Source organism: Solanum dulcamara, chromosome 8, assembly GCF_947179165.1.
Source record: "Solanum dulcamara chromosome 8, daSolDulc1.2, whole genome shotgun sequence".
Lineage (NCBI taxonomy): Eukaryota > Viridiplantae > Streptophyta > Magnoliopsida > Solanales > Solanaceae > Solanum > Solanum dulcamara.
The window spans coordinates 63834355-63860130 of NC_077244.1; the positions used below are offsets into that span (position 1 = coordinate 63834355).

The 25776-nt window shown below is 34.1% G+C and overlaps 2 protein-coding genes across 2 annotated transcripts; both read right to left on the reverse strand.

Annotated features, from left to right (window-relative positions):
- Positions 1–13383: 13383 nt before the first annotated feature.
- LOC129900905 (uncharacterized) lies at positions 13384–16410 on the reverse strand. Its single transcript, XM_055975988.1, has 2 exons — positions 15201–16410; positions 13384–13504 (listed from the first exon to the last, which is right to left on the reverse strand). The coding sequence occupies exon 1, from the start codon at positions 16204–16206 to the stop codon at positions 15238–15240; it is 969 nt and encodes a 322-aa protein (XP_055831963.1). The 5' UTR covers positions 16207–16410; the 3' UTR covers positions 13384–13504; positions 15201–15237.
- A 190-nt stretch (positions 16411–16600) lies between these two features.
- LOC129899318 (uncharacterized) lies at positions 16601–18024 on the reverse strand. The gene has a single exon (XM_055974243.1). It carries the CDS (start codon positions 17657–17659, stop codon positions 16751–16753), a length of 909 nt encoding a protein of 302 aa, XP_055830218.1. The 5' UTR covers positions 17660–18024; the 3' UTR covers positions 16601–16750.
- Between the last annotated feature and the right edge of the window lie 7752 nt (positions 18025–25776).

Genomic DNA, 25776 nt, shown 5'->3' on the forward strand with positions numbered 1-25776 from the left:
TACATATTTGTTTTATTTAGTCACGGTTGTAAAAGATATGTTCCCACTTTAATATTTAACGGTTAAAGTAAGTGAAATTGTTTGTTTGGTGTAATAATACTCCTTCTGTCCCATTTTTACGTGCCCTCATTGACTTAGCTAGCGGGGCAACCGGGTTTGGCACGGGGGAGGGAAACAAAAATAGAGTGTGTGATAGGTGTTTGAGAAAAAAAAAGATTTTTGAAATTTATGGTATAAAATAATCCTTAGATATTTGTGTGATTGCAAATTTTTAAGGAAATTTTAAAGTTAAATAGTTTTCAATTATAGTAAAGTAACATTTTTTGTTCTTTTTAAAACGAATTAAAAAAGAAAGAGTGTCATATAAAATAGGACGGAAGGAGCAGTAGATGCTATAGTGAGTATTTATCTTTGTTTCTCTCTCCATGTGGTGCATACAATTAGGGAAACCAATTAAGGTTTACTCATTTGATTAGATATCTTTTTAATATATGTTTTGACTCTTTAAAAAAGGATTAACATTCTTTTATATGAATTGGTTATTTTATTGAGTCTCTTAATGTTGTTATTAGTACATTAACTCTTATAGGAGTTAGCGTGTTGTTTTTGACTTGTTTAATCTGATTGTGGTGGTCAGATAGATGTTGTCCGTTCTTAATTAGCGGTCTTTGTTTAATTTTTGAATATGTAAAAAAATTTGATAGAAAATTCTTCTTCCTTTAATATAATAGACCTTACGCAATAAATTTAAAATAATCACGGCTCCTATACGATTATCAAACATCAAGTGAGAAAAAAATGTTTATTCTATGTCCTTTATTAAAGTATTTCTTTTATTTTTGGAGTTTCATGTTTCTCAAGTTATCATGTAAAATGTTTTAGTTGTAGAAACCCTAGATCCCTCACTCCGTATTTAATATACCTCTTGTCCATTTCGTTGGTCTGTCTCGACACATAAACTTTCTTCATTTTCGTTGACTAAGAAGAAAACAAAAACCTTCTCTTCCTCACATGCGTAGATACTATACTTGATTAGTTAAGCGTTTCCCTTTTTTTTCTTCAAAATGAAATATTCCTACCATATGTCTTTAACTATACTACTTAATTACTATCAAATATTATGATGGAGTGGTAAATATTTATTTATTTTTAATCAAAGATTTTAAATTCGATTCTTGGGTATAAAGCAAGTCGCTTTAGTAGAGAGAGTTTTATCCCAAAGTAAGTTTTTTCTGTGTAGACCCAGATTAATCAAGTCCCAAACCAGATAAAAACTACTATTTGCATGCAACGTTATGTTCTTATATATGTGTTGCTAGCTATCATTTGTTCTATGATAGTGCCATTTTCTTTTTAAAAAGCATATGAACAAACTCTATGTATGTTCCAATAACCACATGCACCATTATACTCTATGTATGTTGTGCAAATTCTTCAGTTCGTGTGAAATTCCTTAACTTTCCTCAGTTTTAGCAAAACCCTGGTCTGTGGGTCCATTATGCATCAAAATTGTCAAATCCGCCCTATCTTGCGGGTCTATTTTCCCCCGTGATCTGCCTTTGGTCTCATTGGCTAACACCTTTTTTTAAAAAAATAACTATGGGTAACTCTAGTTTCATTTCTTCAATTATCTCAGTGCTGGAGATGTATACATGTATCTATATATTATTGAATGAAAGGGCATGATTCAATTTAATAATTTTGCTCTTCTAGGGATGGTGATTAATACAAATAAAACTAACATGACTTTCGAAGTACATGATACTATATGAATAAACATTGACCAAAGAGAACATAGAAAATACAAGGTTGCTAATTAATATTTTAATATAATCCAACGAGAAGCGATTTGTGTACTTGTCTATTGACTCTTGGGTAAAGTATATTAAATCCACAATTTGAATATAAGATTGAAGTGTTTTTGACCAAATAATAGGCCTAGCTAGTTACACCTATTTCAATTTGAATTTTATAAATTTAAAATAAATTATTAAATTTTAAATTACTAATAATTTTTTCATAATAATTGTCCACCATTAACTTGACACAGAGATTAAAAAATAATAAATTATATGAATAATTTTATCAAATGACTCTTAGTAAATAGAAGTCATCTAAACTGTTTAATAGCAAAAGTAAAAAAAAAATAGATACATCATAATGCATTATTCATTGTTTTTATAAACTAGACAAATATTATTGAACGTTTCAAAATAATATAGTGAATAAATAAAGATAAACGGTGGAAAGTAACAAATAAGGAATTTTAATCATAGTAAATTCCTTCAAACTCATAAACTTTACTCTAGCTTAGCTCCTAATCATCTGATTTGAAAAAAAGAACGAACCTATTAATGAAAAGCACATGGTTTGACCGCAAAAAACGAGAGGGGGTGATGGGGCGCGAGGTTAGCGCTGACACAATTAGGGGGCACTTGCACTTATGTTGGATCGGCCAAAAATAAGGACAACTCTACAGCACTGTTTTTTGTACTTTCCCCTATAAGAGTTAGCTTTGCAACTCTGCTATTCTTGCTTACTTTTCTTTACCTTTTGGATCCCTAAATCCAAGTAAAGATGCTCTTTGTTGGCTCCGCCTGCCATCTCCGAATTGATTGTAGATTCAATATGAACTTAAAAAGACATCCGATGAAAAATAAAAAAACAATAGCTAATGCTTCATGAATCACACACTCAACACCTTATTATTCCCTCCCACCGGCCCGATTTTATTAAATATATGTCACAATTTTTTTCTTTTTAGAGTCTATTTGAATTGATTTTTAGTCGTATTTTTAAAAATTATAATGTCTCTCTTTTTTTTTAATAATTTTTTAATTTTAATTTTTTCATGTGATATGTTTAAGGTATAACATTAAAAAATATTTTGATACATTCATGCTTCAACATATCTTTAATTTTTTACCATAAAATTCAAAAATCTTCTTTACTTTCTTAAACCAAACAATCAAATTGAAATAAAGGGATTATTTTATTCTACAAATTCCAAAAAGCCTTTTTTTTGTTTTATAAATGTCAAGCCCAATCAAACACTTTAATTCACAAAAAATAGGAACACAACATGATTTGCGCATACTTCTCCTCCATCATTTTCCCTAAACGCCACCATATCCAAGACTCCCATTTAATTAACTAAGGTAAGTGATAAAATATCTATAATACGAAAATGACACATTATATATCTATTAATGTACTTAGTTTGCTATAAACAATCATAGAACTTCTTCATTTAGACTTTCATAGTAAAAAAATTACAAAAATTAGGAAATATTTGCTTAATTTATGCATATTTGTTTAAGAATTTACTTAACATGTATAAATAATATATTCAAAATTTAATAAACTTAAAAAATTGTGATCGTCAACTCAAAAATTAAAATTTGTGACTCTGCCCCTAATCTAATGTATGATTTCGAACAACCATCAGAACAGCTGCTCTTCTCTTGCACATGCAAATTTGAGGTATTCAAGATGAAAAATACATATAAAATGGCGTCAACGTTATCTATTGGTTCGATTAATAATGACCTTATTATATGCAAGCTGTTAACTTCTGTCTTAATTAATTAACCATGTTGTTTTCTTTAGACACTAATCCATGTGGCATCTGAGTATTATAATTAGATAAATTAGCTTTAAACGGTATCTATGCTACCATATTTATTTTTAATTTTATTTTTGGTTAATTTTCTTATTGGACTTTTGAAAGCAGAGGGGAGTACTTTAAGATTTTGAGTTTATAAGTTCTAAAATTCTAGAAAAAACAATCTATTGAATATTTATACGTTAATCGAATTTTAAATATAATTACAATGTCACTATCAAATTACTGAATTATGCCGAATTTGTAAATTACCCTTGTCTGAAAATGACTACGTGGGTTGGTTGGACAACAAACACTACATGTAAGTATGAAATTAACTACAGAATATATCAGCAATTTCTAGCTAATCCGTCGCTTAAACACTCATAGTAATTGGATTTTCTTATAATCCCGTTAATTCATAGCTAAATAAGTTTATAATGAGATTTTTATTGTAAATTAGTTGCGAAAGTTGGTTGTTTACTAATTAATCGTTTTCTTTGAAACATAAGCAAATTTCTATGTGAATTGCACCTAATTAATTAAATTTCTGCTTTAGTTTCCCACAGGCTCTCTCTGTGTTTACTTATCTTGCAGGAAGACTTATAATTAGTTATGGATATTTGAGCTTAAGATTATACTTCTTCCGTCCATTTTTACTTGTCCAATATATTAAAAATAGTTGTCTAATTTTACTTGTTCAATTTGAAAAACCAAGAAATAATTTATCATTTTGTGTCTATTTTATCCTTGCTATTAACTAATATTCATTTTTTCAACATTTAGATGACTTATAATTAATATAAATAATATACTATTAAAATTACTCTTCTATTTATTACTTCTTAAGTAGTGTGCCTAGTTAAACTTAAATAAGTAAATATGGACGGAGAAAGTAATTGAGAATATAAATTTGATGTTAAATAAATTAATTAAAGTGTTCAAATCTTAGCAAGCGATAATGATGAGTATACATATGAGTGGTCGTCATCCGTTAGGAATCAATGCAATCATCAATCAACTTATTTTGTAAGGGCTCACAAGTTCAACCTTATTTGCTGCTACTTGCTAAACTATGCAACTCAACTGCTGTCAACACTGTCCCTTTCAGACTGCAAATAAGATGCCACTTTCCTAGGCAATCACTGGCTTTCTCTTTGCTACATTATTAATATCTAGATAAATTTGGCCTCACTCCAATTAAATTTTTGTTATTCTCATGCCATCAAAGTAAAAGCCCACGAAAAAGAACTTTTAGAGCAAACTCAACTAACACAAGCCGAGTCGAGGTAGTTGGTGAAAAAATTCTTAAGACTTCACCTTTGATTTTGAGAAATAACGTGATTGATTGATAAATTTTATCGACAAAATTTATTTTTCATTTTTTACGCAAAAATTATTTAATTAAATTCGCGGATTTTCCCCCCTAAAAAATCACTAGTCACGATGACAACAATAGGAGGGGAGACTCTCTAGCTTCTCAACTCTTTTAATTAAAAAAAGTATTTCCATATAAGGAAAATTATGCGGATAAATAAATATATACTAGTTAATTAGCTAATATAGTTATGGTTTGAATTAATTATGGCTCGCGGTAAACATCTAGCTATAATTACATTTTGAGTTTTGTATAATTCACACGATTATACAATTGAGTTTTGTATAGTTTGCGCGATTTATATAAACGCTGTGCACGAATTGAATTGTATAGCAAAATATATAAACACTACAAATTATATAACAAATTATACAAATGTTGTGCATGAATTGTATAGTGAAATATACAAACGTTATACAAAACCTGCGAATTGTATAACGAATTATACAAACATATACAAATGCTGCGCGAATTATACAAACACTGCTATAACTATAGCTATGAATTGTAATTAGCAAACTATAGCTATGAAACATAATTAAGATATTTTTAAATGACTATATGCTGAAATTCCCCCAATTTATAAGCACAAAAATTCTCCTCTTCATTACAGGAAAAAATGAATTTTCTTCAAATTTCATTTTCCTTCCATTTTGAAATTCAAATTACACCGTATCTTTTAAAGCTTAACCTTCACAGAAACCCAACAATATAATTTCTTGGTTGAGAAAGCCACTTATATATATACATATGTTTGTTTGATCTCTAAGTCTTAGGGGTAGTTTTACTTGGCGGACAAAGTTACCATGAATCATAACAAAAAATAATTAATGATAACTGGACTATTTGATTATTAGCATATGTATTCTTTTGGCAGCATATGTATTTTCTTTTGGCGGAAGTTTGGTTAATCCCCTAAAAATGAGATATATACTAGTAGTGTACAATATAAAGATTTATTACTTTTAAAGTAAATTAAAATAGAAAGATGAAGTCTATGCTATTTTGGTCTTTTAGGATTGATATCCTCGTAAAAAATAATTTATGTTTAAGTTGATTTTAAAATAACTTAATCGTATAAATTAAATATGCTTAGAATGCAGTAACCTACATATTCTATTATTAAATCATAATCTGCACATTAGCATATCTGGGACATCTTGTCCTATATTCTGTAATACATTTGACACGATTCATTTTACTTGTTACACTAGGAACTGGTTCATTATGCTCGAACACTTGAAACCACATAATGTAAATTGATCCATATATATAATTCTCATAATGAAAATAAAAGAAGAGATTCAAAAGGAGCTGCCCTTATCACCACAACAGGTGAACAATTCTTGGAGAGACCCTATAAAATCTCAGGAATCTGTTTTCTATCATTTGTTTCCAAGTGAGCTGGTTTGATGGAAATGAAGTGGAAAAATCTTTTTTTATAGCATAAATTTCTCATTAATTCACGATGAAAAAAACCTTTATTTCTCGTAGGGTAGAAAGTGTTGGGGGAGAAAGTACTACAACTAAAGTTTGATACGATAATAAATAATGAAAATAAATTGGATACGAGAATTTTACGTGGAAACCCCTCAAACAGATAGAGGAAAAAAACCACTGGGTAGAAAAATCTTACTATGATAATATGGGAGTACATTGCTCTCAAATACAAGGAGAAAACAACAATTAACACTTCTCTCTTGTAAAAGGAACAATTCACTAAAACTACAATATTTATCTTGGTGTATAACTCTCTTTGTGTTCTTACTCTTTTGGATTGTATTTTTATGGGATGATCTAAATGAGGGCAAGAGGCCCTCTATTTATAGGAAACGAGAAACACCTAAAATCTGCGTAAAATCTGCGTATTGCACCTCCTTTTTTGACTACGCATTCAAAACACGTTTTGTAGTATTTGACTATCTTGCATTCTCCCACTTGAAGATTTAATTGAGAATCAATTAAATCTTCACACCATCTTTTCTACTCAATTACTACAATGTTGCGTTTCTGCTAGGCCAACAGAAGATCGATACCATATAAACTTGTTACTATTGATCGACTTCGTAAACATATCTGCTAGGTTGTCATTAGTGTGAATTTTTTGAATATCCACACTGCCTTCTTCCACCTTCTCACGAACAAAGTGATAGTGAACTCGTATGCGTTGTCCTTGAATGAAATATCGGATTCTTTGCAAGATGCAAAGCACTCTGACTGTCACAAAACAGAGCAACCTTCTCTTGTTTGTGCCCGAGCTCCTCTAGTAACATCTGCATCTATATTGCCTCTTTTCTAGCTTGTGTAGCTGCTACAAATTCTGCTTCCGTCATAGATGTAGCCACGATAGATTGCAGTTTTAAAACCCAGCTTACAGCTCCTCCAACAAGAGTAAACACATAATCTGTGGTGGACTTGCTTTTATCAAGATCATCTGCATAATCTGAACCAACATAACTTTTAACAGTAAAGTTTGTTCCTCCATAACACATTGCAACATCTGAGGTACCCTTGACGTATCTCAGGATCCTCTTAACAGTATTCCAATGCTCTCTACCACGATTAGCCATGTATCGACTAACCACTCCCACTGCTTTTGCAATGTCAGGTCTTATACATGCCATGATGAACATTAAACTTCCTACTGTTGATGCATACGGTACTCGAGACATCGCCATCCTCTCTGCTTCATTGATAGGACTCATTCTTAAGGATAACTTGAAATTAATAGAAAGTAGGATAGAAATTGACTTACAGTCTTACATCTTGAAGCGTCGCAAGATTTTCTTCAAGTAGTTCTTTTGAAAAAGCCAAATCTTTCTATTATTTCTATCTCGGTGAATTTGCATCCCTAGAATCTTATTTGTTGGTCCCAAGTACTTCATTTCAAACTCCCTACCCAATTGTGCCTTTAAATTTGTGAGACGATCTTTGTTGGGGCCTGCTACCAATATGTCATCAACATACAATATTAAAATAATAAAATCGTCATCACCAAATCTCTTGTAATAAACACAAGGATCTGAACTATGCGTGTTGTATCCAAGGCTTATAATGAAGAAATCAAATCTCTTAAACTAACACCTCAGCGCCTGTTTGAGACCATATAGAGATTTGTTCAACCTGCAAATCAAGTTCTCTTTTTCCTGTTCTTCAAAATCTTTTGGTTGGAGCATATAAATTTCTTCTTCAAGCTCTCTATGAAGAAATGCAGTTTTGACATCTAACTACTCTAAGTACAAGTCAAATGTAGCACACATCGCCATGACCACTCGAATTGTTGTGAGTCGAACCATCGGAGAAAATATCTCATTGAAGTCTATACCTTCTTTCTAAGCGAATCTTTTCACCACTAATCTTGCATGATACTTCTCCACTTGATCATTACCATTGCGTTTGATCTTGTAGACCCATTTGTTTCCAATAGCCTTCCTTTCTTGTGGCAATTGAACAAGATCCCATGTTTTATTTTTATGAAGATCTTCAATTTCTTCTCACATTCTGCCATCCACAAAGATGATTCTTGGCCTTTCATAGCCTCGTGAAAAGTTGAAGGCTCTCCATTCTCTGTTAATAGACAGTATGCAACATTGCCCTCCATAGAATAGTCTGAGTGCTAAGTTGGTTCTCTTCTCTCCCTAGTTAACTGTCAAACTTGTGGAGTTTTGATCTCAGCTTGCTCTTATTCATCGTGCTCTGGTGCTGCCTCAGAAGAAACTGGAGCTTCTTCTATTTCTTCAACTTCAACTATAGTAGTCTCTGATTTTTCTTTTGAAATGCTACCTTTTTTTGCTTGTATCTTATTTTCAACAAACACAACATTCATGCTGATTACCACCTTGCGGGCAGTGGGATCCTACAAGCGATACCCTTTGACTCCATCAGCATACCCTAAGAAAATGCATTCCCTGGATATTTAATCCAACTTCGATTTTTCTTGGGTGTTGTACATAATATAAGTAGGACTTCCGAATATATCTAAGCGAGAATAATCAGCTGGTTTTCCTATCCACATCTTCATTGGCATTTTCAGATCAATTGCGATTGATGGTGATCGATTGATTACATAACAGGCAGTTTTGACTGCTTTTGCCCAGAATGGTTTTTTCAACTCTGTAGTTGCCAACATAGCTCTTGTTCGTTCCAACAAGGTTCTGTTTATCCACTCTGCTACTCCATTTTATTATGGAGTATGTGCCACCGTGAACTGCCTTTTAATACCTTCATGTTTACATAAGTTATCAAATTTATTACCAGTGTATTCTTCTCCATTATCTGTCCTTAAACACTTGATTTTTCTCATATTCAAGTTCCACCCGTGCTTTGAACTCTTTGAAAACTGAAAAAACATATACCTTTCTTTTGATTAGATACACCAAACTTCTCCTAGAGTAATTATCGATAAATGACATGAAATATTTCCTCCTCCTAGGGACTCCACCGGTGCTTGCCAGACATCAGAGTTGACCAGATCTAATATTTTCTTGCTTTTAACAGAAGAATTGCTAAATTTCAGTCTATGTTGCTTACTGGTAACACAATGCTCACAAAAGAGTAGTGAAACCTTTTTGAGCCTTGGAAGAAGCTTTTGCTCTACAAGAATCTTCAAACCTCATTTTGATATATGGCCAAGTTTACGATGCCACATCATCGTTAATTCTTCAAATGAACTTGCTGACGCGGTTGATGCTCCTCTTTCTTGGTGTGTTTCACCTTTAAGCACAATTTTTTCTGCTTTCATCACTACAAACGCTCCTTTTGATATTTCATGACTCCACCATGAGTCTTATATGAACATCCATTATCATCTAATTGTTCCAAAGACAATAAATTCTTCCTCTAGTCTTTTACATGTTGTACCTCCTGGATGGTGCGTACCTGCCATCATACATTTTTATTTTGATGGACCAAATACCAATAACATCCAAAGCATGATTGTTTCCCATGAACACAGACCCTTCTGAGATAGGATTATATTGATGGAACCATTCTCTCCCGAAAAGTCATGTGCCATGTTGCTCTTGTATTCATGATCCAGACATTAGTGAAACATTTTCTGCCTTCATTATTTGATATTGCTTCACTACATAAAATATCGCCATCATCCGAGGTACTTGCAACAATCCCTTAAGCATTTGATGACTTAGGGTGTTCACTCTTATTCTTGAACCGACAATCTTTCTTGAGGTGCCCTTTTTTGCCACAGTTGTAACATTTGATATTCTTCTTACTTCTTGATTGAAATTTACTATGATTGTGACTCCCACTGGGGCCACGTTCCGTTGATCTTCCTCTCATCATCATCAAAGCTTCAGCTTGCTGCGAACTTGCTTGTCTGTCTTTCTTATTTTTGCACCGATTTTTTTCTTCTAAGACAGCGGCTGCAATTTCATCGAAAACTAGACTATCCGTATTGTTTGTCAGGTTAATGATGAGTTGATCATATGAGTCAGGCAGACTTTGAAGTAAAAGCTCTGCACGTTCAGTCCCCTCTATTTTGCAACCCATTGTTGTAAGTTGTGAAAATAGAGTATTCAAAGTTTCGATGTGTTCAGTAACCGACATGGAATCTGCCATTCGAAGAGTATACAATCTTTTTTTAAAAAGATTTTATTATGCAAAGACTTAGCCACAGACAATCCCGTAAGAGTATCTCATATTTCCTTCGCCGTCCGTTTTTCAATCATACTAGACAACACTTGATCAGCTAGTGCCAAGTGTAGATCAACAACTGCGTTGTTGTCTATGTCATTCCATTTGCTGTCATCAGTAAAGTCTGTGGGCCTGCCTTCAATTGCAACTAAGCAATTGTCTTTTCTCAATATCGCTCTTATTTTTATTTTCCACAATAAAAAATTAGTCCTATTAAATTTCTCAACGTCAAACTTTGTTGTACTCGACATTGTTATTTACTTCACACCCTTCTAGATTATTTTTGAATATTTTTGCAAATAATCGTGACAAACTGTACCGTCACCGAAATTTATTATTCATCGATTTTTACTATTCACAGATAGTACCTTTGCATAAAACAAATAGAATAACCGAGGGCTCTGATACCATTGTTGGGGGGAGGAAGCACTACAACTAAAGTTTGATATGATAATAAATAATGAAAATAAATTGGACACGAGAATTTTACATGGAAACCCCTCAAACAGATAGATGAGAAAAACCACGGGATAGAATGATCTTACTATGATAATAAGGGAGTACACTGCTCTCAAATATAAGGAGAAAACAACAATTAACACTTCTCTCTTGTAAAAGAAACAACTTACTAAAGACTACAATATTTATCTTGGTGTATAACTCTCTTGTGTTTTTACTCTTTTGGATTGTATTTTTGTGGGATGATCTAAATGAGGGCAAGAGGCCCTCTCCCTTTTTGACTGAGCGTTCTCTTTTTGACTACGCGTTCAAAATGCGTTTTGTAGTATTTGACTATCTTGCAAAGGAGACATCAGGTGCTCAACCACCTAAAAAAAAGGCAATATTATTACATAAAACAAGAAGCAATTCAGGAGAGGCCTTGAACTGTGAATGAGAATCCATCTAATCATATTGATAGTGGTTTCCCTGCTGCTAACATGTTTAGTCAAATTTCTAAAATCAGTTTATTTTGAAAAGTGCTTTTTTCTAAAAGTAATTTTGATAAGAAACAATTTGTGTTTGGCCAGAAAAATTAGAAAATGTTTTTGAGCAGTAAATAGTGTCTGACCAAGCTTTTAAAAAGTGTATGCAAGTAATTTTTTCTCAAAAAGTGTTTTTCAAATAAACACTTTCTAGGAAAACTTGCTGCTCTCCTAAAACACTTATTTTCTCCAAAAGCTTGATAAAACATGTGATAAGTCCATCTTAAAAGGAAGAAGTGAGGTGGATTTAATGTCTTGTATCCTGATCTTTCACTAATTTCAGGGCAGGATTTAATGTTTTACCCTTGATGAACTATTTCAACCAATAAATATATACATAAGAATTGCTGTTGCCACTTGCTTTAAGGAAATGGAACAACAACAACTGGTGGATAAAATTACAAGCAGAGTTAGAGTGCATACTATGCTGGCAGACTACAAATTATCATGGCAGTACTTTTCTCAATGTATAACTTCTGGGGAGAGGGGCAATGTTCATATTGCCTCAGTGTCTAAAGGAGATTGACATGAGATGCAGAGAGTTCTTATGGAGTGCTACTGAAGGTAAAAGGAAACTAGCTTTAGTTAAGAGGACCAAAGTATGTGTCCCGAAGAAGTTTGGTGGCCTCAACATCAAGGGATGTTGTAATTGGAATGTAGCCTCGGTGGGGAAATCACTACGACAATTAGCAAGGAAAAAGGACATCTTATGGGTTAAATGGGTTAATGGCATATATATGAAGTCGAGTGGGAACATCTGGGATCATATTCCACCAGTAGATAGCAGTTGGTACTGGAAGAAGTTGAACTCACTGAAGAATCAGATGACAAGTTGGTATCAAGGAGAAAGTTATACACTTACTCCAACAGGTAACTATTCTATCTCTCAGAGCTATCTATCTATGTTGGGGTTTTTGCCAAGGCTCAAGGAAGCTGAGTTGGTGTGGAACTCAGTAATTCTGCCCAAACAGAGGATTATAGTTTGGTTGGCCTACCAAGAAAGATTGCTTACAAGGAAAAGATTAGCGCGGTTGAATATTCCCATTGATACCACTAAATGCTGCTTATGTGAAGAGGACCAAAATGAGACACAAATTGTATCTTTTTGCAAGATGAGGCTGGGTATCAGAAGTCAGACGTAGATTAAGTAGCTGGTTAGGGATTACAATACTCTGCACAGGAGTATGCAACACACTCCAATGGATCAAGAGAAGAAGATGGAAACAGTTCTAAAAAAAGATAGTAGCATCAGTTTTTGGGGCAATGATATACTACACATGGCAGTCAAGGAATAACAAAATTTTCAAGCAAACAAATGTACAGTTAGAGTTCGTCATCATAAAAATACAGAAGGAAATACGTGAAAGAGTATACATGTCGAAATTCACAAAGAGAGCACACAGAGTCAGGAGTTGATTTTTGAAATTATGTAATTAGATTTTTGTTTCTTGAGATCTAGTGAATCGAGGTACCCTTCCTAGAAGGTGGCCAAGAACACTAGAGGCTCTTTAGGTTGTAAATATTTGCTTTGGTATGGTAATATTTCACATTTTATAACCAAAAAAATAGAATTGATCCGAATCAGAAACTTATATTAACATTTCTGCATTACTAAATGAGATCAAATAAAATGATTTGCTCTGAATATGCACTCTCTTATGAGGATAAAGATGGAGTCTGAATGCTTGTTTGTTAGTGATATTCCTTGAGAGTAAGCTCTTGCAGTCTGTTTTTGATTAAATTTTCTTTCTTATATTTTTTTTATTATATGTAGATATACGATATTTTTATATTTGGAAGCCTATATATATGGTTGCTGGGAGTAAATTGTGTCGATAAAGACATTTTGAACAAACTTGAATGCTCAAAAGTATTGCTACGCAGCTCCTGCATAAAGAAAATGAAAGAGAAGGTTAAACAACTTCATTTATAAACTTCCGGAAAAAAAAACATGTACTAATTAACAATACTCATTAGGATAGCGGATCATAGAACACTCATAAAAGGTTTCCAGTTGTGATTAAAATAAACATAGATATAATATCATTTGGTTGGTTTGGAGCATTTGCTTGATAAATTTATCAAGAAATAGTATATAAATAGAAGTGCAGTCAAACTTACACTATAACTTTCGTTAAAGCTTCTTTCTTTTCTGTATTAGAAAACTACTACAAGTAATGAGAGGCAAAACTTCTTTCACTTTGCCACACACTTTTTCATGCCAGCCAAATGAACATAAATTTAACATCACCATCTCCGCTGAAATAAAATCTCTAGCAAATCGTTATATCGATGAAAAAAATCATTGCAATTGTAAATGTTTGAGTTATCAAACTGAATAATTCTATTTTGAAAGTGAACAAACGAGAAGTATGATCAATCACAAGACTTACTCAGCAGGAATTGCACAAATTTGATGCAGAGACAATGCTATGGCTGAGGAGGCACATAAAAGCTGAAAGTTGAGCCAACAATTTGCTGAGAGATTTCAAACTCAACTTCACCAAGTTCCACTTATGTAGATCCCAACAAAGAATGCAAGCTCAGGCTACTTATGTTGCAGCCTTAAAGGCAGTCCTCGCTAGCTGCTTGTCCCTACCACAAGCTGATTTCTAGCTAATTTGTCCCTTACACCACTGTAGAAAGGATTGGTATAGTAGCTTATAAATTGTTTCCTCCTGATGTAGTGCTCATTCACCTACATTTCATATCTCACAGCTTAAATTTACAATGACATTCCCTCGGTCATTGTTCACACTCTTGTCATCGATTTGTCCAACTCCTGAACTAATTTTGGATCGCAGGATGATCAAGAAAGGGAACAACCCTATGGCACAATGTTTGATCAAATGGTTTGGTTTAGATTCTTCTTATGCCTCTTGGGAAAGTATTACAAGTCGTTATTTTCATTTTTGCATTTCCATTTGAGATGGTATTGAGTTCAAATTCCTTTCTTGTTTCTCTGAATTCTCACTCAACTCTCATCTCATCTCTTCCCCTTATTTTATTCTTCTTCTCCTCTACTATTCTGCAGTTTCCTCACTCGATACCTTGCATATGGTATCACTTCCTTTCTTGATATCTTTAGATCTTATTGAATTTCTAATTCTCTTTGATTGTGTCACTTCCTGTCGATACCCTTTGATGCATCTCTCCTTTCCTTGAGAGGCTTCTAAGGAGAACCCAAGGGATTGCCTCTGTCTTGCTGTGAATCTGATTGTATTTTCTGGAAGTAATGCATTCAAGTTAAATATTCTAATTGAACTTTGACCTTAGATAACACTTTCCATCCCCCAACAAGTATGCATTCATGTTTTATTGAGCCAATGTACTGCAAACTAAATTAACTCGAACACTCGATCAAACTAACAGACAACAAAATTTTACCTCAGAATTGATATATATATTATGCATTCACACCCCATTTTACAACCTTTTGTATATAAAATGTGTTGAAATAGCGGTCTTATATCAACTTTTTATACTATCAAGTTAAGCAACCTACAACAACAAATAATTACTTGTAACAAATGCAAACAGATTAAATTATATTGATAGCGTAAAAATTTCTTATAAAGTGTACCGAAGTATGCGAGCCACAAAAAATTTGGTGTTGCCACTTAAAGAACATAGTCGTTCTCCGGCAATGGTCTAGTTGGAGCTTCTAATGACAATGGCACCTCTGTTTTCTCTAACAAGGGCTGAACAACTGCTGCTGAATCATACAACCTCTGTTTTATTTCCAATAATCCAACCTTTTTTACAACAACAAACAATATTCCTGTGAGAGCAAAAAATAGAAATACTGATGAAATCGTCCACGTTTTAGAGTTGATCTTTTTATGATTATTTTCACCAGGTATAGGAGAAGGACTTGGGGCAGTTTCATTGGCACTAGGAGAAGGACTTGGAGCAGTTTCATTGGCAATAGGAGAAGGACTTGGAGCAACTTTCACCTCAGCAACTATGGAAAAATGGCCTTGTATTCTGGTTTCACAAATATTTCCATCCTTAACATGACCAAATTCGACCAAATTATTTGAGTAGAAATAAATACATTTGGGGAAAGATCCCTCTGGTACTGGCTTCACATAAGGAAACTTGATGGAAATAGGATCTTCCAATGCTTGTATATCCAAGTCTGGTAGATATTTGGCATACAAATTATGAGCATCATAAGCCAAGATTCCGAAAACTGGTGCCAAATAAGTGTAACCAGGCAAAGGGTAATAAAAGGATGACCAATTAGCCAAGTTTTGGTAAACCAGAACAAGTTTCTTTACATAAGGCTCCTCTAAGATCCCGGATGGGATAAAGACATTTTTGTAGGAGCCGTAGACTTTACGTTTTAAGCTGTGTGTTTTAAGAATCACGGCTGAAATTTTAATCCCCGTCAAGCTAGAAGGAACATATGCATCGTAAGGAACACCAGTTCTGGTTCTTTGCCTGGTCAATTCCCTGAAAGCATATTGCTGAAGTAAGGAATCAAGTGAACTTTTCGCGGATGAATCTGAACTAGTTGATTCAGATCCAACTAGAAATGGAACTAGAAAACAGATAATTATGTAGAAATAAGTTGATGAATGCATCAGATTGGGATCAAAATCTTTTTGCTGGATAACTAAACCAAGATTACGTTGGGGGCCTTTGCTCGTTGAAGAAGGGTTGACGTAATGGATAAGATTCAAGAGGGAGCTAAAGAAAATGGATGTTAGAATATGGAACACAATTGAGCTAGCTGCAAATTCTCAAGAAAGAATAAGTGAAAGAGAACTACTTAGGCCACAGCTAGACAAAAGTCAGCGTCTAGATTAATTTTGCTAGGCTGGTTTGGATGCCTTAATTAATTAGTTATATTATTTTGGTTGATTTTTTATTTTTAGTTTAAGGAAGGTCACGTCCTTTGTCTTAAAGCATCAATGTTGAAATTTGGAACTTCAAGACCAAGTAAACTCTTGTAGAAAAAACTTGATCAATTTACAATTGTGTGATAGCAAACGTCTCAACTGATATTCATCAAGATGATAACACAAAGTACATAGAATGTACAACAGAATGGAAGGGAAATAATTGAATGAAATGTTGCAAAAAATCATTGGATTACCAGATGAATACTAAAAAAAACAATCAAATCTATGGGAGATATTCGTTCTCTAATGAGGGTCTTGTACGAGTCTCTGAAGCTACTGGTGCCTTTGTGTTCCCAACTTTTGTCATAAGCAATGGTACACCTCTTTCTGCTGCTTCTTCCATTCTGTCAATCTTTTTCTTCTTATCATACTTGTTTAGACAAGCAATCAATAATACCAAGAAAACCAATGCCACAAATCCACCAACAACTGATCCAAATATTACCCAATTTTTCCTACCACCACTTTTATGACTATCTGTGCCACCTCGACTGGCAGGTTCAGGTTCTGGCTCAGCAGCAGTAGTGAACTCAACCACTATAGAGAAATGTCCTTGTTTGGTAGTCTTACACACATTCCCATTCAATATATTGTCAAATTCCACTGCACCATCCAAGTTAAAGTAGACACACTTAGGTGTCAACCCCATAGGCACTGGCTTTACTACATTAGAAAAATTGACCAAAATGGGATTCTTTGAGGCTCTGATATCCAACTCAGGCAAATTAATAGCCGATAAATTGGAAGCATCATAAGATAAAACACCCAAAACTGGTGTTAAATGAATGTGACCTGGTAAAGGGTAATACAAATTGGACCAATTAGCTAAATTGTGATACACCAAAACAAGCCTCTCTACATAAGGTTGCTCCAAAACACCAATTGGGATATGAAATTCTTTATATCTGCTAACACCCCTTCTCCTCATACTCCCACTTCTTAGCCTCAGTGCAGAAACTTTGATTCCAGTGTAATTAAAAGGCACATTTCCATCATAAGGAATCCCAGTTCTTGGCCTAACAAATGCCCTAAAACCATAATCTTGAAGAACTGAATCAAGCAGCCTTGCTGAAAATTCTGCATATGTTGTTGGTAGAAGAAGGATAAAATGGAGAAATGCAACAAGAAACATCAGATCTGAAAAGGGGGTAGGAAATTTCTCTTAATGAAGTGCAATTTTGAAAGAAAAAAAAAATTCCCATCCCCTTTACATTCTTGATTATTTTTTTTGTTATAGCAGGACAGGAAAGAGATTACAACAATCTTGAATGAACCCCATATTCACAAGTTTGGATTTTTTCTACAGAAATGTAGTTGTCATAAGGATATTTAGTAGGAAAAACCACAAGCACAAAGCTTACCAAATTCCAAAAAAAAAGAAGTGATGGAGGTGTTAATGGAGTAAGTGGTATTGGAGTATTTAAGATTAGTACATAAAAATGGATAGCAAATAAATGGGGAGCAACAAGCCAACAACCATACAGCTGTGTCTAAGAGAGTAAAAGAGAAAAGAAGTCCACCGCATTTACCAGAAAGTAAAGAGAGTCATATTCAGACAAACTAGCAACCATCAAGTGAAATGGGGACCGCAACTCTTCCCATGGGAGCTTCTGCTACTACACACGTGACCCAAGGGACACAGACGGGGTAGGATTAACGAGTTGGTCTCAATTTTCTTTCACGAAAAATTATTTTTATGTAAATACAATAGATATAGAATTTAATTTGATTTTTTATATATATATTTAGTGAAAAAATTAGGAGAAAGTCATTTTTTTATTTAAAAAGTCACTTGACTTTTCTTATTTCACTAAATAGTTATTTAACTTTTTTTTTATTTGTATCGGAAAGGCTGCTTAACTTTCACTAAAAAAGTTACCCAAATTAGAAAGTGATAAATTCAATTATTTTTTAGTTAGTGTTTGATCATAAATTTTAAAATAATTTTTGATAAATTATTTTTGGATGAAATTTTATCATGCATTTAATTATAATTTTTGGAAGAAATATTTAAGTTTTTAAAGAAATATGATTTATATCCATAAGTTTTAAAAATTATTAAAATATTCATAAATTTGTATTATCATTTTATAATAATATGTTCCGTAAAATAAATGATAGCTAACACAACTAATATGAATCTAAAAAAAGAGGAAGAAAACAAAAGAGAAATATCATTGATTTATATACGAAAAAATGTTACTACTAACTTGTAATTGGGAGTGACTTCGGAGAGCAAGTTCAAATAAAAACTATATAAAATATGTATATAAATGTATAAATTTTATATAACAAATTAGGACTGAAATTCAGTCCAAAATTATAAATGATGAGTGTTTTTATAAAATATAAAATTTAGAGTATTTTTAAAAAATTCTCAAATAACATAATTTGACCCAAATACTAGTTTTTTCTAGTATTTGAACATTTGAATTATTTGTCAAAAATATTTGTCAAATAAAATGGCAAGTTTTATGGCAAAACAATATTTGCCAAGCTTTACCCCAAATATTTTTGACATTAATACTGGTCAAACTGATCCTTAATGACACACATGATACTTGATATCTTTTATATATATATATATATATATATATATAAATATAGAAGAGAATCTTAGAGCTGCCTCCAAAGAAAGAATTGCATTTTTTAAAATGTATTTTCTGATTTATTTACTAAATACCCATAAAATAAAAACCCAAAAGTCACATACCCAATAATTTGTGTCTCTTCCTGTCGAACCCGTACTCTCTCTCTGTACGTCTTCTTTCTTTTTCTCTCATCTAAAAATGGATTCAAAGGAGCAAAATCTTATGCCAAAAATAGAAGCAATAACTTGAAGTTGCTTAATGTCTTAATGTGTCCAAAAGATAAGATGCTTTCCTTTTCATTTTTATCCTATATTACTATTGATTGACTGAGAGACTTGCTTAATAGGTTAAATGGTGAGGACATAATCTCAATTGTTATCAGTCTCTTGGTGTTAAAATGGAGTTATAATTAGTGTAAGTTACCAAATACAAGACCAGACCTTTGACTTCACTTTACGTTGAGGAAATTGTACCAACAATCCAAGTCTGATTGGCTACGGACCTTTCTCTAAATCGAAAATGGTGATGCCCTCTTTTCTATTTTGTACATAAATAAACTACGAATTTTTTCATGTTCTTAGAATGTCTGTTTTCTTTTCCTAAATCAAAATTTTCATGTCCTTACAATGTCTGTTTTCATTTCCTAAATCAGTTACATGCCTCCAGCAAGTGGCAAGTTAAATTTCTGTTAGGACATAGGTAATGTTTTCCGCTATATCTTCAACATTGTATCTATCTATTCAGTGGGAAAGATATAGGTAGTCTGTTAGGACATAGGTAAAGTTCTTTTGATTTGAAGTTGGATAAAAGATAGTTTTTGCTTAGTTATTTTGTCATACTATAAAAACCAAAGGTTGTACCAATTAAGAATTCCAAAATAGAGTATTGGAGGCCTTACCTTTAAGTGATATTTCCTTGTGGCTTATATTCAAGTGTCTGGTTATATACCAAACTTGGTTTTCTGTATTGAGAAATAACATGACATGTTTTAAATATCATTTCGTGCACTATAAAGTTCTTACTTTTAAATATGAAGTTGATCATATTCTGCTAACTCACTTTCAAAATAAGAGAATTAAGACGATAATTGAGAGTTTTTATGGTGTTCCTAATTTTCAGATAAACTATCTCAATCGTAACCTTGGCATCCTCTAGCAACTACATAATTGTCATTGCGTGATATTAGAAAGTCGATTTACAATCTAAAATGCTCATCCCAAGCAGCTGCATAACTATCGATTATGCTTACTGCTATGTTTTTCTGTAGGGTCTAAGAATAGATGAAGTGTCACATCTCATATAATAGAGAAAAATTTGTCTTTAGCCTATCTTTTTGTAATGACCTAGAGGTCATTTTTTACCTTTTTGATAAAATTATCGTTTTACTCATTCCGTTAGTTTGCCCAAGTCATTTTTGGTTGGGTCTGAAAGTTAGTTTTTGAAAACCTTGTGATAAGTCGAGGCTTTGCTTGAGAAATGAGTTTTAAAGGCTTAAGTTGTCAAAATTTGAGCTTCGGAGTCATTTGGAGTTTCAAACCTTGGAATGAAATTCCGTCAATTCCATTAGCTTCAGAATGTGGAAATCGATCTCGGATAGTTGTCAGAATAAGATTTGGAGTTAAGACGTGGAATTTATGTCCGAAGTTGGAAATTGAGTTAAAGTTTGATCCAAGTTTGACTTTGGTCAACATTTGAGGTTCAGATGCTCGAATTTCATTTCTGATGATTTCAATGGTTTCGGAAGGTGATTCTAACACTAGAAATGGAGTTGTTATAATTTTTAGAGGTTCCGAGGGTATTTTGGGTATTTCAATTGTCAAAACTAGTTTAGTTGCGACTTATCGAGTTTCGGAGCTAGGAGACCTCAAATTTGAATTCTGATGATTCCATTGAGTCCGGAACACCAAATTTAGTAGGGTTTCATATATGGTTTGTGTATACGGGGTTTCGAACGAATCCCGAAGGTCCGATCGGAGGCATGAGTTGTGACTTAGCTTATTTTGTTGCTACTGATGCAGGGTTCGCTTAAGCGGACCAAAGCAAACCTTTGCTTACGCGAAGATTCATCGCTTAAGCAAAGAAATTCACTTAGGCGGAGTTCGCGAAAGCGAAGGTCCAGTCTCTTAAGCGACAACTGCGAGAATTTAGGCGAGGTTTAAGGTATTTTCACCATTTTTAACATTTTCAAGCTCGATTTAGGCGATTTCTTCAAGGTTTTTCACGAAAAAACTATTGGGTAATGTATTTCTAACACTTTTCCTTAATTTGCATTGAATAATTTCGTATTTTAACTTCAAATTGTGGATTTCAAATTGGAGATTTTGGGTTTTCTTGAACATGATCTTTGAAAGAGAAATGAGGATTTTGAACTCGTTTTAGCTTCGTTTCTTAAACGGATTTTACCAGTAGATTCCTGATTACTTGTGGAATACTTTTATCTAAAATTAATCAGATTTTAAATTCAATTTTTGATATAAAGTTTTTGACTATTTTACCATTTTCACCCAATTTACTTGATTTTAATGTCAATAGATTCGAAATGTGATTGTGTATCTATATTTGATTAGATTGTGGTGATTTAGAGTATCGTTGGAGGGAAAAAGATTTGAGTTTGGATTGTTCGTAACTTTTGGCTAAGGCAAGTGGAATTCTAACATTTGTTAAATATGTTGAACCTTGTATTTTCCTATGTGAAGGGATTATGGTTTGTTGGGTCATTATATTGAATTGAATTATATGAGTTGAAGTATGAGAGTGGAATCCAAATAGGGGTAATTGCTTAATTGTTGTGAATTATGAGACATTGATCTGTTGTGTGATTATGAAATATATGACATCTTATGTGAATATTTACCCTGTTTCACTCATTACTTGTGCATATGTTATACCTGTGATGGCTGAGAAATAATATGAGTGAAGTACTGGATATTGGGATCGAGGGTTCTACCGGTAGAGGTGACTTGCCCAAGTTTCTTCCTGCGACCGAGGTCTCTTCTGGCGGATATTATGGTCGAGGTCTCTTTCGACAAGTATTGGCTGAGGTCTTTTCCAGTGGATATATCATCTATGTAAGGCCTCCATGGATTCCGATCTGAGGTGATCAGCGGATGTGTATCGTAGGACAAACATGCATCACGATATTTGACATTGCATTTGTATCTAGTTCTTCTTGTGATTGATTATAAGCTAAGATTACATGTGTTTGCCTAAGTATAGTGGTGAGAATGCAATTGTACTTTCTATTTGTGGACTATCTAGTATTCTAGTATAATTTGATATAAACTGTATGAATTAGGTTGCCTGAGTGCAGGTGTATAGTTGTGGAGGATTGTGGTTGGGATGTCAGGAGTACCTGTGTTCCACATTGCTTTACTTAAGGTTTAGTTTCCATTTTGCTGAGTATAGTGTTATTGGTGCTCACCCCTTGCTTCTACATTTATGTACGATCTGAGCCCGGCACCTTCTGCTCTTAGTACCCCTTGATCGATCCGAGCTTCTGGACACTTGAGAGGTAGCAGCTTGTCCCCTACGGCAGACTCTCGTCGTCCATTTACTTTATATTTTATTCTACTTTAGAACTGAGACATATATATTTGTATCTTTTTCATTTATGTTGAAATAGTGACTTGTAAATATGATACCAAGTGTTGGGTAGTTAGAATTTATTTTCTCGCTTATCCTTACCTATATCACATTAAACTTTATATTTCTACTTTCATTTTCACTTATTTAGAAATGTTCAAGCTCTTAGGCTGACTCATCTTGGTGGGTTAGGCGAGTGTCATCACACCCAAATTCAGATCATGACAACTTGGTATTAGAACCCCAGGTTCATTGGTCTTACATGTGTACAAGCCCAGTCTAGTAGAGCCTTAAGGATCGGTACGGAGACATCTGTTACTTATCTTCGAGGGGCTATGGAGACTGTTAGGATTTTTTTTTATTTCTTTCAATTTTATCGTGCGTAAGTTCTTGTATAAGTGTTGAGTTATCGCGTGTTCTTCCGGCAGATGGTTAGGACTTGAGCATCAGCTTTTACTGGACGAGGGGATCCACCCCTGAGATTTTTTCTTATACCCCAACTCGGGTTAAAGGTAAAGGCAGAGCCAGAGGCCGAGGTAGGGGTCAGGGACGAGGAGCGACACCAACCAAGGATTATAAGAGGGGCATTTCCCTGAGCCGGTAACAGAGGCTAGAGGAGAGAAGGTACCTTCTGAGTATGCGGTAGCACCATTACTACCCGAGTGAGGGTTCCAGGTTCCCAACCATCAATGGGATCTTCAGGCACATGGACAGGCGGGAAAACCGCTAGTAGTCCCTATAGATGAGGTTCCTCCAGCACCAGTAGTTGAGGTTCAGGACACACCAGTAGCTGCATTGACTAAGGATGAACAACGTCGTTATGAGAAGTTTAGGAAGATGGACCCACCTCAGTTCTAGAGTGGGAAGACCAAGGATGCATATGAGTTCTTAACCACTTACAAGGAGTTGCTTGAGACAGTTGGGTTGGCTGAGTCCCATGGTGTTTGATATACTACTCTTTTACTTCATGGGCCGACAAGAGAGTGGTGGAGGACATATTTAAGATCTTTACCGATTAGATCTCCTCTAGTGACTTGGGAGGCGTTCACCAGTGCTTTTTATGATCGTTTTGTCCCTTGGAGTGTGAAGGAGGAGAGTCGCCTTAAATTTGAGATCCTGAGGTAGGATAGGATGTCCGTTTTAGAGTATGAGGTTCATTTTGGTCAGCTAGCCAAACATGCCCCCGCTATCATCTCTGATGAGACCGAGAGGGTTAGCCATTTTGTGAGAGGTTTGACTTATTCTATTAGGCAATCGGTATTCTAGGTATCTAGAGATAGAGCCTATTTTCAGTCGGTGGATAGTGCCGCCAAGGAGGCAGAGTTAATGGAGAAGGAGAAGTTTGGGGAACCCAAAAGGTCCCCTACTTCTGTTCAGTTTTCGGGTACCTCATTTGGAGGTGGAGGTTCTTATAGAGGAAGTGGTTCCTTTCAACGCAGAGGCCGATTCATGCCTCTATGCCAGCATCTAAGGAAGGACAGATTTATCGTGGTTTATACAGTTTAGGTTAGACTTCATCCGATTCACTGTATAAGCTTGTGGGTCGGGGTGGTTATAGTATCCTTCTTATTTCTTCGCATCATCCGTTTGTTCTGAGATTGTATTTTGGGTGTGGATCTCCGGACCATATGGTTCGACAGTGCCCCATATAGACTCATGCTGGTCCACACTGTACTTACACAACAGATCTAGTCAAGAGTCCAGCGCTACCAGCCAAAGGTTCAGTCCCACAGACCCGGGGTTGTAGTAAGGGTCAGCTCGATAGAGGTGGTCGTACCGGAGGTAGGGGAGTAGATGATGCCTTAACACAACAGGGTGGTAGAAGAGTTGCCCCAACAAGTGGCGAATGGAGAGCTCATTATTATGCTTTTCTAGGTAAACCCGAGGCTGAGGTCTCCGATGTAGTCATCATATGTGTTGTTTCGATTTGTCATCACCCTGTATCTGTGTTATTTGATCCCGGCTTCACTTATTCGTATGTGTCAACAAATTTCTCTTATGGGTTTGACTTGCTATGTGATCGTATGCCCGTGCCCATACATATTTCTCTCCTAGTAGGAGAGCCCTTAGTAGTGGATAGGGTGTACCGATCCTGTCTTATGCCTTTGCGGGTTATGAGGCGTGGGTGGATATGATTATCCTTGATATGGTAGACTTCAATGTCATTTTGGGTATGGATTTTCTATCTCTGTATCATGCTATTCTTGATTGTTATGCCAAGACGGTGACATTAGCTATGCTTGGTAGGCCACAGATAGAGTGGAAGGGTTAGAGTGGCTCCTTTTCTAGTAGGGTTATTTTTTGTATTCGGGCCCAGTGATTGATCGATAGGGGTTGTTTGGCATATTTGGCATTTATTCGTGATACTAATGTTGAGCCGCCTTATATAGAGTCTCTTCCTGTGGTTTGAGAGTTTATAAATGTATTTTCTACCGATCTTCTAGGGGTTCCACCTGACAGGTGTTGACACCCAATTTTGACCAATCCTTAGCTATTTTTCAGATTGCTATCTTAATAAATAGATATTTTTTCAAAATTATTTCTTTATTAAATAAATAAATTTATATTTAATTTTACCCAATAAATCATATATTTTTACGTTCGTAATTTATAATACTTTTGCTATTAATATTATAACTATTATCTTTACTATGTTTATTTTTAAATAACGAGCATCATACGTTCGAATACTTTTACATGTCTATTTAGCATATACTATATACGTGTGTATTTCCTTCATATAAAAAATATTTCTTACCTAAGTTTATTTTATAATTTACTTATTCTTATTAATATTACATGTCTATTTTAATACATTTTATACACGTGCATATAAAGTTATTTATTTAATTAAGTTTATTATATATTTTAGTTAATTATATTAATTATACATCTATTTTAGTATGTACATACGTACATTATACATACATACATTTACATAGTATATAAATAAGTAGTGGTCTAATTTTATATTCCAATTTTTAATCTCAACCATCCATTACATCTTAATCAATGGCCACGATTTGATCTTATTATTTTCCTATCTCAAACTATCCTAAACCTCAACTTTTTTCTA

What these genes read in the sequence shown, in the direction of transcription:
- LOC129900905 (XM_055975988.1), bottom strand. Translation starts at nt 16,206, where the DNA reads ATGCATTCATCAACTTATTTCTACATAATTATCTGTTTTCTAGTTCCA.
- LOC129899318 (XM_055974243.1), bottom strand. Translation starts at nt 17,659, where the DNA reads ATGTTTCTTGTTGCATTTCTCCATTTTATCCTTCTTCTACCAACAACA.